We start from the raw sequence: 16,019 nt of genomic DNA on the forward strand, positions 1-16,019 counted from the left end.
TATTCTATGTAAAGCGCTGCGGAATATATGTGAGCTATATAAATAAATGGTACTAAATAAAGTTACCAGCCCAACAAAGGGACGGAGTATCAAAAATGTATCCAAACAATTTTTGGGATACATTTGTTAAATCAGATGGATGTTAATAAAAATATTTTTGTGGTCCCTTTTTTAGAGTTTGGGCAGGGCCACAACTGGAAAGGAGACACATGCCTCAGGTGCTGGATGTGATACCCTACATGCATGCAGGGGTGGGGAAGATGGAGCGGAACCAAATTACCAAAAAATCTTCGTTTAGGCCCATACATTACCAGGTTTTTGTTCCCACCAGACAGATTGGACAGATAAATCTTTAGGTGTGTAGCCAGCTTTATTCATCTTATTTACCAATCAACATAATGACAGAAACATCCATAAGACAATGAATATATTCAATATAACCTAGTGCAGCGATGGCTTTCCTTGACACTCCAGCTGCTGTTGAACTACACATGCCAGCATGCACTGCATCAGTTTTAGCATGGCCAAATAGCAAAACTGTAGCAGAGCATGATGGGATGTGTAGTTCAACAACATCTGGAGTGTCAAGGTTAGCCATCAAGGACCTAGTGCGACATAACCATGGCTGTCCTATGGCTAAAACAGGTGCCATCCAATAGCTGACATTTCAGGCTACTAGTCTATACAGCTTGCTGAAAACCCCAGTACTCTCAGTTACCTGTAACAAAGGCGTGTGAACATGAGACACAACATATGGAAGTCTCCGCCATTCACGGATTGCCAAACTGCTCGCCATCTCAACCAGTCGTTCGATGAAGTTCAGTTGCTGCTCCTCAGGGTGACAAATGGCCAAGTAGCCCCGGTACATGTTCACTTTCCATGCCATCTCCTTTGGGCAGCTTAGCTCCACCTGGAGATATGGGGTAACAACGCATGGAATGGTCACAATCTATCAGATACATGTTTTGTTCCTTCCTGCATAGTACTTGGGAGAATTACATGATGGAATACACTGGATGATGAGGAGTGCATATAGTTCATTTCTAAAGGATCTATATACTCTGCTGAAAGTAATATCATTGAATCCACACAAGGGTGTTTATTTACGATTTGAATATTCACTTTAACGAAGCATAATCTGTGTTTCCCTATTGGAAGGGAATTGGTGTTTTATTACTATTTAACACTATAAGTGTTTTTATATTATACAGGTGGAGTATCCCTTATCCAAATATCCATTAGCCAAATTATTCCGAAAACCATAGTCTCCAAAATGTACATTTATTTTTTTGCTAAAAACCTACTGGCTACATCTGTAACTGGCTCTACTGGGGAAATGATATGTGGAAAGACATGATTGCTTGGCATTCAAAGTCAGTGGGTGAAATGTAATAGGATGAGAGATTCAGAAAGTGAGAGATTTGGTAAGAAATCTCTAGATTTTTTTAAAGCGGCAATCATTTACACTGCAAAAGTAGTTTGATTTTGAAGAGTAAATTATTGCCGCTTTAAAAAAAAACCTGGAGATTTCTTACCAAATCTCTCACTTTCTGAATCTCTCATCCTATTACATTTCACCCAGTGTCTGAGATTGTACACAAACTTTGTTTCATGCACAAATTAAATATATTTGTGTGCATTTCATGCGTCTGATGTGTTTATACAACATAAATGCAGGATACCTCATTCAAATATAAAGATATTGCAAAATACAGAATAATCCATTATCCAAAATTCTTCTGGTCCTGAGCATTTTGGATAAGGGATACTCAACCAGGACGGTAATATATTTCATTGGAGATTATGGATCAGAAAGAAAAAAGCAATCACAGGACTGCAAGAGAGGAAAGTGGGCAGTGAAGCTGAGCATGGATGGGGCGAGGAAAGAGTGGTGTAGGTTAAAGTCAGCAAAGGGAGAGATGCTAAGGGCATGGAAGGATGACTTCCAGGTGAGAAAGGGCAGTATTTAGAAAGGGACTGAATTAAGTGTGAAGAAGAAGATGACAGGAGTAGATGACACATAAACAACAGACCTGGAAGACGGAGGAGAGGGAGATTTTGTGAATGGAATGGGAGAAGGGTGAGGGAACAGAGTGTTGTGGTTAACGGATCCTTCTATAATTGGGTTAGAGCAGTAGTTCCTAAACTTTTTGGGATCACGGTGCCCCCCGAGAATCAGAATTATTTTGCGGCACCCCTAGGACAAAAGATTCTCATTGAGAAAATCATAAAAATATTAAATGAAGTAAATTGGATTTATATCTCCTCCTTGAGAACAGTAATTTGGTGAAGGATTCACTTCTGTTTGTCCACAATTTTCCTATTACATTGGTCAAAAATAATTTGAATTGGTCATGGACCAGCAATCCAGGGCACCCCAGCAAGTACCCCAGGGTGCCACGGCACAAAGTTTAGGAATCACTGGTTTAAAGTGTTAAGGGCGGTACTTCATCCTGGATTCCGACCTTCAGAACGCCCTGACAGTCAGAGTTGTGGGCCGTTTCTGCACAGCTTTATTGAAGTTCGATTGAAATTCGACAGCTGGAATGCAATGGACCAGCCGTCGAGTGTCGGAAAGTGGGCATGTCAAAGAAAACGGCCACGGAAATAGTGGCTGATGTTGGATACCCCCCTAAGTGTTGTACCTCAAGGTTTGGTGTTGTGGCCTCTTCTCTTAAACATATTTATTAATGGCCTTGAAGATGGTTTATTGAGCAAAGTGGCCATTTTTTGCAGATGACACCAAACTATGTAAGGTCACAAATCAGACCAGAATGTTGCCACTCTACAGAGATCTAAATAAACTGGAGTATTGGGCAACAAAATAGAAAATGAGGTTCAACATACATGCGCAACTTACGTATAAATGTAATGGGTGGAGTTAGGGTAATCGTTAATGAAGGACTTCGGGTTGTACATGGACAATAAACTTAGCTGTTTTGCTCAATGTCAAGGAGCAGAAGATAAAGTCAACAAGATATTAGCATGCATATAAAGAGGCATAGAGGCTAGGGATGACACCGTAATATTGTCATTATATAAAGCATTAATGAGGCTACTAACTTGATTAAGGGTTTAGTGTCAATGAGCTTTGAAGAGAGGTTAGCCATTTTAGGTATGATTTTGTTGGAAAAAAGATGAATAAGAGGGGATAGGATTAATATAGACAAATAAATCAGGGGTCAATCCAGAGAACGGTCACAGTTACTACGAAGACTGGGCACAGCACACCCCTTTAAGCTTAGAGGAGATGTGGTTTAATACTTTGCGAAGGAAAGGATTCTTTACAGTTAGGGTCGTTAAAATATGGAACATTCTTCAGAAAAGGTTGTGATGGCGGGGGCGTGGCTTGGACGGGTACTCCGTACAAATCCTGCAAATATCCTGCCTAAAAGATCCCAAGTAATCCCCTCACCCACTCAACACGGCTCAAGAGGGTCCCCTGCGTCCGTGGAGCTACCTGTGGACCGGCTGCGGGCTTGCTGTACCTTGAACCGGCTCCCCGGCCTGGCATCCTCTCCCTGAGAATCCTGCACAGGCGCCATCTTGGGTGTCTCTGTCTCTGTCTGGGACGTTCCTTGCGGCTGGAGGTCCCACGGCGGCTGTTACCCGACGGTGTCTGCAGGCTGAGCGGACCTGGACCTTATCCCCTGCTGAGGAGACTACACCTGTACACAGGGGCACGGTGCAGAGCCTGGAGGACGGGGCTGTCACGTGGCCGCCAATATAGAAGGGCTGCTGTGTGATGCACGCAGCTTTAGTTGGCTCACCAGAGGCATCCCCCTGCAATTACTGAACAGACCTGTGAGGCCTGCTGGGTGGTCAGTTAACTTCAAATTCCATCAGAGGCATCCTCCTGCACTTGCTCCACAGACCTGTATAATTCTGTTGGGAGATCAGCTAATAGTGTATCTGCAGCTGTTACCAGAGGCATCCTCCTACACTTGTTTTTTAGAATTGCACAATCCTGATGGGTGGACAGCTAAAAGTGTATCTACAACTTCTGTTGGAGGAATCCTCATTCACTTGCCTCACGGGCTTCTACAATCCTGTCAGCTACTAGTGTATCTATAATTGCAACACCTATACTTTATACCTGCATTTTAAGTGAAGGGAACATTCTGACTGATAGTCAGGGGCGGTGTGCTGCTTGCCTCCTAGGTACAACCTGTAGTGTTACATAACCAGTTCTGCTACCTGGGACATTTACTAGTATCATTACTGCCACCTGACGTTTCCCACTTTCTGTTGCACCTATTTGACAAGCGCCATTTTGTCACACGTGTATACCCAGCACCATTATATATTATTGGAGGGTGCTGACTATCTCCGGCCCCTGCACGTCATCTATTTCTACTTATCTACACAAGCTATGCCCTGCCGTTGACTTCCTCTGTGGCACTTCAGGTCTTGGGACGCTATCCTTTACAGACCCGTGGAAAACCCTGGCGGTGTGCTAGCCACCGCCATTTTAGCCAGGACTGGGTACCACTTCACTACGTATAATGTCAAGCTTTATGCATCAAATCCTCCAGGCCGTAAATGCCTCCTGTCAGAGGCTCCTTGCTCAATTTGAAGCTATCGATGTGCCTCTAAATCCTGATGTTGCGGTCTACAAGTCTTTTTCACCGGCTCAACTTATGCATCCTCCTACTCAGGAAGAGGAGTCCTCCATCCCCTTTGACACCATCCCAACTCCTGCTGTTGAGGACTGCTTTAAATTCCGTAAGCCTCCATTTTTCCTATTGATGGGAATTTCTAGATCCTGGAACTTGATCTCTCAATATCAAGGTTGTTTTCCCATTACCTATCGAAAGTCTGGAGATAAGGTAGTTGTGATCCACCTCAGAAACCCTTCTCTGCTGCTGATGAGGAAGACTAGATTCGGGACTTTGATGTTTAAATATTCTGGCTGTTTTTCGGTTTCCCCACGAAAGCCTGGGGATGGGGATACGGACATAATTGTGTTGTTTCAGCTGATCGAGAATTGGCCGGATTAATGTTTTAAATGTCATTATAGTTTATGATGCCTATTCTGATTTTTCCTTGTGTTATTTTAATTTCTGTTGTATTCTCTACTGCATTTAATTTTTATATAGCATTATTGTGGATATATTCTGGCTATATATGTGTAATTGGGCTATAGCCCTACTTCTAATATTACAGATTATTTGGTTTCTAATTTGATATATGTGACGGAGGGACTGCTTATTTTTTGGTTTTGCTGTGGGGGAGGACTTGGTCGGACTGGCGTTCTGGCTTTTTATTGTACAGTTATTCCTATGCTAGTTATTAAAATATCCTATTATTGGTGGGAGGGAGATGATTATATTTTATAACTATTACCGAGCCATTGCCCCAGTCAATCCATCCGCTTATTATCCGTCCATTATATGGGGGGGGGCTAGTTTAGCTGATATAGCTGAAAGCCACTAATTTATCTCCTCTTAGAGATGGTTAGTATAGAGAGTTGGGGGGGGGGGGGGTTCTGTTTGGGATCCAGGTATACCTAGGTTGGGGTTAGGTCATACAGGGTGGGGGGGTTTTGGGGAGGTTTGTTTTGGGTCCTTTTTGGGGGGGGGGGGTTTGCTTTGGGTAGTATAGGTAGCATATTTTAGATAGTGGGTAATTTAGTTTGGACAGTGGTGTTTTTGACTGATGACTGTTTAGTGTTATAATCTGATGGTGCGCAATGTTTATTTGAGTGATATGCTGTTTCACATGTACCTCCTTTGGAATTGCTGGTCGTGAAGACCCGGATGGCGCCTCTGGGTATTGGTGTCCCTATCCCTCTGGAGGGGTAATACCCGACTTATATATCCTTATAGATATGTGTATGACTATATTGGACTACTCCTATGGTTCTCCTTTATGTATATGCTTACAGATACAACATACTTGCTATAAGCACCATATGTAGCACCACTGTCTTGTTTTGTTTGTTTTTTTCGGCAAAATCAATAAAAAATACCGAATTAAAAAAAGAAAAGGTTGTGATGGCAGACTCCTTTGATATATTTAATAAAAGGTTAGACCAATTTTTAGAAAAAAATAGCATCCAGATACAACCATAAATGATAACAAATATTATTGGACCAGTATTGAACATAACAGTCACTGGGTCATCGGGAGTTCTAGCTTAAAAATCCATGATCAATAAAGGTAGGAATATATTTCAGCAGGGCCTCTCTAAAATTTATTCTAAAAATTTTCTGTACCGTTAAGTTGAACTGGACGTCTTTTTTTTCAACCTCATCAACTATGTAAGGAGGGACAACCTTGGAGTTGGGAAAGAGAAGTTTAATTTGTAGACGTGTTAAGTTTCAGGAAGCTTTCGGCCAACCAAGAGGCGATGGCCAATCAAACGATCGTGCAGGAGAAGATGAGCTCAGGGCAGAAGTCAAGTTAATATTTATGTGGAGGAGAATACAAATGACCCAGTCTTACTTGGCTGTAATGAATAAGAATGGAACACCACCTCGCTAAAAGCTCATTCATAGAAGTCTGGCGGCTTGCGTCAGGTAATGTCGCATGTCCAGATAAGTCTTAATGTAAATACAGTTTCAAATGACTTATTTGTGAATACATGCTCACTGTTATTGCCTATGCATAATACAGTATACATGGTACATATATTTCCAGATTGACCTGCAACGTCACCTGTGAAACCATCTTCTACTAAAAACCAGATGCAAAAGATATATCAAAAGGAAGGTCTTGGAGATGATTACAAAACTTCACACCCTTTTCTACAAGTTCCTGCTACGATTTGACCTCTCGCAACACATCTGTGCATTCAAGGAGGAAAGAATGGGGCTAATAAAATATTTATATCCACTTCTATCTCAAGGTTTACTCAGAATCAGGTAAACACAATCTATTCAAGATGGCATGACATTGCTTAAGATCAAATGAAAGGGAAGTTGTGACGGTGCGGAGCACCAGATTACAGGGTAATGAACTTTCTTAAATGTCTATGCTGCTTACTAGACAACAGTAGCGGCTAGCAGTAAAAAACATTCCCGCCTGCCACTGTTCTCCCTGTGGGGATGAGAATGACGTCCTCTGGCAACTGAAGAACGATGGACAAAACAACCAAAGTCACACAGCGGCAGCGGAACATTTAATCAGAAAAAACAAAAAGGGACTGATGTCTCTATAATGTGACTTATGGCTGCCGAGAACTTTAGGACCTGAAATTTGGACAGGATAAAGCAGCCATTTGTCTACTTGGGCAGGAAAAAAAAAACAGAACTGGAAGAAAATCCATTTAGTACGTGCCAGTAACGAAGCCCCTGCACGTTGAACAAAAGTAGAGAACCAAATAAGCTGGAAACCATTCCGTTTGGTTTTATGGAGCAAACGGAACAGTAAACCATAGTGTAACCGTCTTTGAAGGGTTACACTTTTAGAAGCTTTTATTTAAACAAAATGAAAAATATCCTGCTCCTAGGCGCTCTCTCATTGCCAACACATGCTCTGCTGTTCTCCGTGGAGTTTGGACAGAGTGAAGAAACTTTGCAAACTAATCACATAATAGCTAGGTGGGAAATTGATACATAAGCAACCAGGGGGGAGAGAAGAAATACTGTGCATGAAAAACACCATCAAGATACAGGCTGCTATTATTAAGCTGCAGATTACTGCTGTTGAGAACGTCGCTTGCCAAAACAGAAATGCTCCCTGACATTTTTACATAGTCAAAATTCAGCTGCAGCAACAGAATCCCAACGTATAGCTTTAGCAATTCTTCCCCCTGCAGTCTATTAGTGCATGCCTCATTACAGGGAAATACAGGGCTGTGCCTGCAGTCACTGGTGGCTGTCGCCTCTGCTTAGCTTGTGAGCCGTCACCGCTAGGACCTGTCACATGTGATCAATTCTCTTCGTTTCATTTCGGGGATTAAATGGTGACTGTAAAATGGATCAACTCTCGTCTAAGCGGGAAATAATGCAGTCTATAGAAAGGTGAATATCAATCCCAAAATCATTTACAGCCAGACATTCATTAGATCTTAATCTAGCTGAATGAAAACATTTCTAATGATACAAAATGCAACGATCACCAAATCAAAGCATTTCTGACATCACCAGGGGTATAACTATATATTTTATGGCCCCCAGCGGCAACATTTTTTATAGTTCCCAACATTCTGCTGTTGGACTGGGGAATGTAGTACCCACTTGGGAAATTAAGAAATTAAGTGGTAGGGGCAAACGCTTAAGGGTGTCGTCAGTCCCCAGGGGTGCCGAACGGGGTCCCGACAGTCGGGATCCCGATAGGCATTCACCCGACGTCAGGATCCCGACTGTCAAAACACAGACAGCCGGGCTCCCGACGGCCGTCGGCTATTTTCACTCGTGGGGGTCCACGACCCCCATAGAGGGAGAATAGAATAGGTGGCTCACAGTGTGGCGAGCCCGCAAGGGGCTTAGTTGCGCTCACCATGCTGTCTGGGTCCGGCCAGTCGGTAATGACTGTCGGGATCCCGACTGTTGGACCCCTATACCACACCCTTCCCCAGAGGGGGTGTGACCGGTCTCCAGAGAGGAGTGGCCAGTTACCAGAGTGGCTTGGCTAATCATTAGAGCGCATGGTCTAGGCACTTTGGTTAATAAATCCCTAGTGTTTACAGCTATTGTATGCAGAATCATGTACCACATTAATAACAGCAATACACCATAGTCCTGTACCGTATAATGGGGCAGATGTATGAACGGTCGTTATGGGGGAGAAGGGGTATTAGCGCACGTTATGTGCACTGATACCGCTTCTCCCCCATGTATGAAGCGGCCGGGATGCGGTAATGGACAGGGGCGCTATGCGCCCCTGTCCATATCGGCGCTGCTATCTAAATGATAGCAGGCCGAATGTATGAACGGTCAGCATCGCTGACCGTTCCGCACGCTGCAGTTTTTGGCTTCGCCAGCATCAGGCTGGCGAAGCCCTATCTAAACAGCAGGGACAGCGCTGTCCCTGCTGTCAGCTGTGGGCTGCGCTGGGGATCTCGCGTGAGTAGCGAGATCCCGCGCATGCCCAGTGCAGCCGGCCGGGGGACAGGAGACAGCGCATCAGTGTAAACTGATGCGCTATCTCCAGGAGGGGACATCGCCGGAGTGGGGGAGGTAGCGCTCCCCCGCTTCGGCAGACAAGATGTTAATACATCTTGTCGGTCTCCCCTCCTGCTTCGCCTCGCTAATGAGGCGAAGCAGGAAGTATTATAGCGGCGCGATAAGCGCTGCTATAATACATCTGCCCCAATGTAACATATGTACATCTAGTAAACCTGCTTGAAGCAAATGCTTTGAAAGCTAGTCTGCTACCTTGTGATTGCCTCAGTGTTTGTGCATGTGTGTGAGAGAAAGATGTAGTTTCACATGCTGCCAACAGATGGCAGTGTTTCGGAGACAGACAGACACTAGACTTATATATAGATGATATATATGATAAGTGCACATTTAGAAATCTAATGTCGCTTAAGGAGGGGGTAAGGCCCCACAAGCAGTAGGGCCCAGGGGTTTCAGCTGTGCTGCTCTGGGTTAGTCTGACCCTGTCCCCATCCATTCCCAAACTCCAGCTGCTGGTCCAGCGTTACCCTCCCAGGTTTTATCAGGTTTGTCTGGTCTGCAAGAGAACATGGTAAACCAGAATGGCGCGTTGTATCTGATTAGTTCATAGTTGCCTACTTCCCTGCATTCTGCAGAGACTCCCTGAAATACAGTAGTAGCAATTTCCCTGTCGCTCTAAAGCGTTTAGCAACATCCCTACTTTAATCTAACCCATATTATGCAGCAGTTACATTTTAGTGAGAGAGAAACAAAAATCAGATATACTTTATACACATTCAAATTGGATCATCAGCGCCATTTCCCTGCACAATGATCCATATGGCTACATGCATTTCAAATAAGGTTGCTTGTAGCCACTTATATGGAACCACTTGAAAAACACAATCCATGAACAAGCCTTGGCACATATCAGTGGCTTTTATTCAACAAGTACAATAGAATGTACTAACTGCTTTGGGGCTCAGCTGCATTTGTCTATAAAAAGGTTCATACACACTGGGCGATCATGCCCAGCGTGTATGGACAGCGATGACCGCTGTCATCGCTGGGGGGAAAGCCTCCCAGTGCATACACAATGAGCTGCTTTCCACCTGCCTGGCGCTGTCAGCGGGGGGGGCTTTGCATTATGCAAAGCCATAATACAAGCAAATGAGCGGCTTTACCGGCGATGATTCGGGGGCGCGCATCTCTGCTCATCGCCGGGCCATACACACTGGGCGGCTTTGAGCTGAAAGTCGCACAAACTTGGTGTTTTGAGCAGCTTTCAGCTCAAAATCGCCAAGTGTGTATGTGCCTTAAGTTATTTTATGACACGCCTCTCAGATGCTGCAGTACACACCCGTGCCTCTAGGTGTCACCTGGTTGGCGATTCATCAACCCCCCACCCAGTCCCCCAAAAAATAAACTGGATATTTGTCACCTATAAAATAAATGAAAGAAATATGCTCTGTACAGTTGGAAAACAAATGTTACACATAACCTGTCAACATTTCTGTTCTTTTCTATCTGTTCTACTGCCATCTACAAACATAGCAGCCCTCAGTATTTCTCCACATCAATCAGACCTTGACTGGAGATGCTGAACTGTCACGTTTATCAGAATCTGATCTGGTAAAGCATACAAGCAGTCCTTTAATCCCCATCTGAAGCTATGGCACATCAAACATAAAAGCAGTCGTAGCCGCAGTATTGCATCAAGGATTTCCAGCAGGGTAAAAGGTGATGCTTCACTCATTTACTTATTTTGCTAATTCACCAATATTCAAATTTTGCAGTATTACAGTGAAAAATTTATATTAACATGGATTACCCAATCTACTTGTGAGTTTAGGATTTCAGCTACCATATATCAACTCAGCTTGCTCCGATAACTTCCATCCCATCTTCCCTTCACTATTACGGTGCTTCACCACCCCCCTTCAATCTGACAGCGCTTGGGCAGGCAGACAGGACTTTTGTTTTTAAAAGCATAACCGCAACAAATGCATCTATCACACTTGACCTTCAAGTTCTGATCTGTCCAGGACGTCCCTGTTCTTTTGCCCTTTCTATTCGCTATAGCGCTATGGAACTAGTGCAATAAACAAAAGGTATTAGTTACTGCTATCAGCAGTCCATTTACATTAACTAACCTCCTCATTTTCAAAAGAATACTAACTGGCCCCTAAGGTCCAATCACCACTGATTTCAAATGCAGGCATTGTTCTAGTGGCAAAAATGGGGCTGAAAATTAAAAAAAAGACCCCAGTGCTAGCAGTGTCACCAACTCTGGCACACACAGAGGCACAGATATTTAAAATGAAAACATTCTGCTAACGTTAAAACGTTGAGGTAGGATTCTAACAGTGTCAGGCTAATGGTGCCGGAACAGCAATAACAGTTGGGGTTCAATGGCTCAACTGTAGCTTCATTCTGGTCCCTAGTTCTGAAAAATGCATTGACAATGGCTTTTGTATGCAGTGGACACAAGCTATGCAACACTTGTCCAGACTGACCCCAGCTCCTGCCACGTTTGTGCTGCACTAAATAATAGTTCTATTGCATGGCCTATATATCAACAGTCCATCAGCCAGTGTGTACCATCGATATATCTGAACAGCATCGTTCACAGATATATCCCGTCGGTGGTGCAACACAGCACATCGTTCTGTATGTATGGGCTATCCGCCGACCGCTGCTGCAGCAAGAGCCACCGGGGATTGAAAGCTCACCGTGCAGGCGAATGCAAATGTGCCTGCACAGTTTAGATGGCCGACACCCCATTAAATATGCTGTGTATATTAATAATAGGTCCTTTAAAGTAAAAGTCATTATAAATGTTTTAACAACGTTATGTGCAAATGCTGAAGTTTCTTTTCACATGTTTTAAAGAGTAAAAACCATATGCTGCATTTGCAGACAAACAGTCAAGTGATTACTAAAGAAATAGATTTATTCAAAGCCGAACCACTGATGGCAAACTTGCCTGCCAGATCTAATCTGGGTTCCAGGCCGGAAAATGTTAATAATCCCTGCTCTGAAGCAAAACATGACAGTATTAAAACAAAAACATTTATTTGCAATAGGCCGTACTTGCCAGAAACCGCAGCTGTGTTCTAAATCAAACAGATTCCCTAAAGAGGCATTTATTGCCTCAGTGAAATGAGCTGTAATGCTGACTTTGTGCAAACATAGTAAGAGCGAGGGAACATATCAAAATAAGCCGCGGCTGTGAACGCGGCGCATTCTGACCTGTACGAGGGCTTCTTTCATAGCTGTCCAATTAGACACACGCCAAGAGCATTCGAGGACGAGGTACGGATTGATGTGGCCTTTTGACTGGCCGTATTCTGTCAGTGCCTCCCATTGGTTCAGCTCTTTAGAGCATCTACAAAAGTGATATAGCACAGAATTGAAAATGAGGCATCAATGAAAAACACATACAGTGGTCTATGTAATATGTGGTGCACAAAGCAGTTTTCCAAACTCCGCCCTAACCGTGCCGGTTTTAACCCTTTGAGGTCCGCTCTACAAAAAAGCAAAGGAAAAAAAAAATTCTTTGCATTTTTTTATTCACTGAGGATAATATTAACAACAACAACCAACAACAATCAATAGTTTTTTTTTAAATTGAGACCCCACAGTCTTTGAGATATAGGCCTCTACCAAACGGTTGAGAAATCCGTTTATAATAAACTTTATTTTTGGTGCGGACCTCAAAGGGTTAAGGATATCCATGCTTGAGTTCAGATTGACTATGGTAACAAATCGTCCAGTGACTACCTTCTCTCTACACCGCTTCCGCGCGCAGGCAAGAGGAGGCGGAGCCTAGCAGCGCCTACAGACGTCAGAGCAGGAGGCTGCCGGGCACAGCAGGAGAAGGGGGGAGAGCCGCAGGAGGCCTGCTCACCCACCACCAACTGGTTCGCAAAGGACAGCTCTCTTATCACAAGAGCTGCCCTTTGTGATACTAATATCACATATGTTAATACAGAAGAGATTAGTATGATTGCGATGTGTGGTGGAATGTACCGCAACCGGTGGTTGGTGCATCCTGCCATTTGTGAGGTTAAAAAAAGGACATCAGTCCATCGTGTTCAACCGATCTTTAAAATGATACTAGAATATCTCTTTGCCAGCATTCCCTTTGCTCTACGGCTGATCTTTACCTTACTGAACCTCCCATTATACATTCTAATTAACAGTCATACCCCTGTATGTCTTTATCTGCTAAAAATGTGTCTAATCCTTTCTTAAATGTATTAATTGAATCAGCCACTGCAACCTTTTCTGGCAGACAATTCCAAATCGTAACTGCCCTAACTGTGAAGAATCCTTTCCTTCGCTGCATGTGAAAACTCCTTTCTTCTAACCTTAGGGGATGCCCGTGTGCATAGACTTCACAGTAAAAAAAAGAGACAGTTCTCCGTCCTAGCCCTTGGTGCATTTGCAGATATTAATCAGGTCTCCTTTTGTCCTTTTTCCAGCCTAAACATTCCTACTGTAACTTCGCTAACCTCATAGCCCAACGACTCTAAACCCTTAATCTATTTAGTTGCCCCTAATTGAATACCCACTAAATTCTCAAAACATAAATTGAATATACTCAAAACTTAAATTCAATATTCTTTTATTCTATATGAGGAATTTTTATATGTGAATTCAAGCTTTATACTGTTATTATACAAATAAGTCATTGATTATATTTAAGTTGATTGTGGACTAATTGCTTGTTTTATCAACCAGTGCAATCATTCTTTCCATTTATTTTGAAATTGCTAAATAATACCATGCAGTGTCTTCTTGTTTCCTGAAAGTGTACGCTAAAGTCTGAAGTTATTAAAAATGTGTGGTTGTCACATGGAATAGCGATCAGAAAGTCATCTCTTAAGATTAAGGGGGGTATTCAATCTGTGGCACAATATATCGGCACTCACCTATTCAATGCTGCAGTTAACGACAGCATTGAAGACAGTTAGATCCAAATTGGATCTGATTTGTCGACACAGATTGTCAAATTCATGGCTGTCTTTAAACATTCTGCAGGCGTTTTTGCCGTTCTCCGTACTTACTGAAACTCGACAGCAAAAACTATAACTCGGCTTTCAAGTTATAGTCGGAAGAAACTAAAACAGCCCAGGATTCCGACTGTTGGGATGTTGTTTTAGGGATAAATAAAAAAATAAAGTTCTGTGGTGGGGAACATAGCTGTGGTTCTAATGGTCCATATACTTTATGATTGGCAGCCACCAGCACTGGTTTTGCCTATCACTTTGAGAATAAATTATTTGTTTAGATCATGGACCGCCAATCCGAGACACCCTTGCAAAAATCTTGAGGCACCCGAGGGTGCCAAGGCACACAGTTTGGGACCCACTGAATTAAACTATATATCAGAAGAGATAGAATTAAACTGTATAGAGTGCTATGGGGAAAATGTGAACTTTTCCTTATTAGAAGTTTTAGTAAAAGTAGCACCACGCAGAACACCTTCTGCCTATTTTACTGAATACAAAAACAAAAAAATTAAAATAATTCCTGTAAGAAAACCTTTTTTTTTGCTTTTAATACATTAAGTTTTATTTTATTTTTGTGTACCGTAAAGAGGAAAAGTGGCAAAGAATTGCCAAAAATCACACTTACCGAATCCAGTGATCTTCCCATAACTGATATTCGGGGAAAACAGCTGGAGATGCATTGTTCCTTTCATGTTCTTTTTTGGCCTTTTCCATTGCTTTTTCATGTGTTTCTTGGGCCTAAAAGAACAAAAGCGGAGAACAATCAATAGCTACGTCTAAGGGATCTGTACGTGCACATTTTGCAACTACAGACGGATCAATATGTTCACACATCTACAGACACGAGGAAGACAGATTGGATGATACCAGTGTCTTTCAAAACTATTTCAGAGCTCTCTTTCTGTGCTATTAAAGGAACCTAATGCCGGAGAACAGATCAGCATATGCCCGAAGTTCATTAAATGTCCTACTTTCCAAAGACTTAGACACCTGCTCGGTGAATTCTGTCATCCACTGTGGAAATACAGAGTGGAGGCTGTGCCTCCGGCATAAAAGTAAAATAAGGACAAAAGCCTTCTGCCAATTCTCTTTGCGTGGCACTGGATAGATAATGGAAGATGAAGCATGGGAGTTACAGGAAAGCGAGCGAATCCTGACTCAACATCAGTCACCCCCTACTGCTGAAGGAGAGAACTCATTTAATGGACTGGATTTCTTTGATGGTGCAGAAATCTCTGTAGGTTTAATGGAACGCAGTCAAAAGATAGACAAAGTTTAGGTTGACCACGAATGGTAGATATACCGTAGGAGGCACAAGCTTATGGCCGACAGTTATACGTTTTTCAAAAAAAAGATGGTTGCTCATATTTTACTATCCAAGTGGGCACAGAGAGGGAATATGATACTGTGCCAAGAGCAGCGTGTGTCGATGTCCATGTCGACGTACGATTACATAAACAAACAAAAAACATGTCGACTTTTTGACATGTCAACCATGAGCACGTGACCTTTTGGCAGTGTCGACCTAAGGTATGTCGTATCTTTCAGTGTTGACCTAGTCACTTTGGACCATTAGGGGTCGACCTGGTAAATGTCAACCTAGCCATTGCCTATCATATATACGGAAACCAGCTTCAATAGCGCAGTACAGAAGCTTCTGCAGTTGTTTGCGTGGTTGCCAATGCCAAAAAGTATTGGAGTGATGTAGCACTAGATAAAATGGTTAACAGAGGAGAAGAGAAGGGGAGGAAGTTGTGTAAGAGGCATCGTACAGGACTTTTAGCAGAAGAAACACAACCGCTGATCACGCTCCTTATGTCTCCCAGGGGGATATGCGTGGACAACAGACACTGGGTACCTGGCATCATGGTGACCGATGCAGGGGGATAAACAAGGAGGGACAGAAGAAGGGCATGCAGTTTGGCATCTGGCAAAAGTCAGAGGTGGAGAAGTC

At 43.0% G+C, this 16,019-nt stretch overlaps 1 protein-coding gene across 4 annotated transcripts in view; it reads right to left on the reverse strand.

The window, feature by feature from the left end:
* Positions 1 to 16,019, reverse strand: part of TRRAP (transformation/transcription domain associated protein) — a 136,760-nt gene that overhangs the window by 35,616 nt on the left and 85,125 nt on the right. For all 4 annotated transcript variants that reach the window (XM_083153159.1, XM_083153160.1, XM_083153162.1 and 1 more), the window contains 3 exons: positions 14,691 to 14,803; positions 12,300 to 12,435; positions 719 to 910 (listed from right to left, as the gene is read on the reverse strand). In XM_083153159.1, coding sequence (XP_083009285.1) covers positions 719 to 910; positions 12,300 to 12,435; positions 14,691 to 14,803 — 441 coding nt within the window. The remainder of the gene's footprint in view (positions 1 to 718; positions 911 to 12,299; positions 12,436 to 14,690; positions 14,804 to 16,019) is intronic.

Source organism: Crinia signifera, chromosome 7 (assembly GCF_055691185.1).
Source record: "Crinia signifera chromosome 7, ASM5569118v1, whole genome shotgun sequence".
Taxonomy (NCBI): domain Eukaryota; kingdom Metazoa; phylum Chordata; class Amphibia; order Anura; family Myobatrachidae; genus Crinia; species Crinia signifera.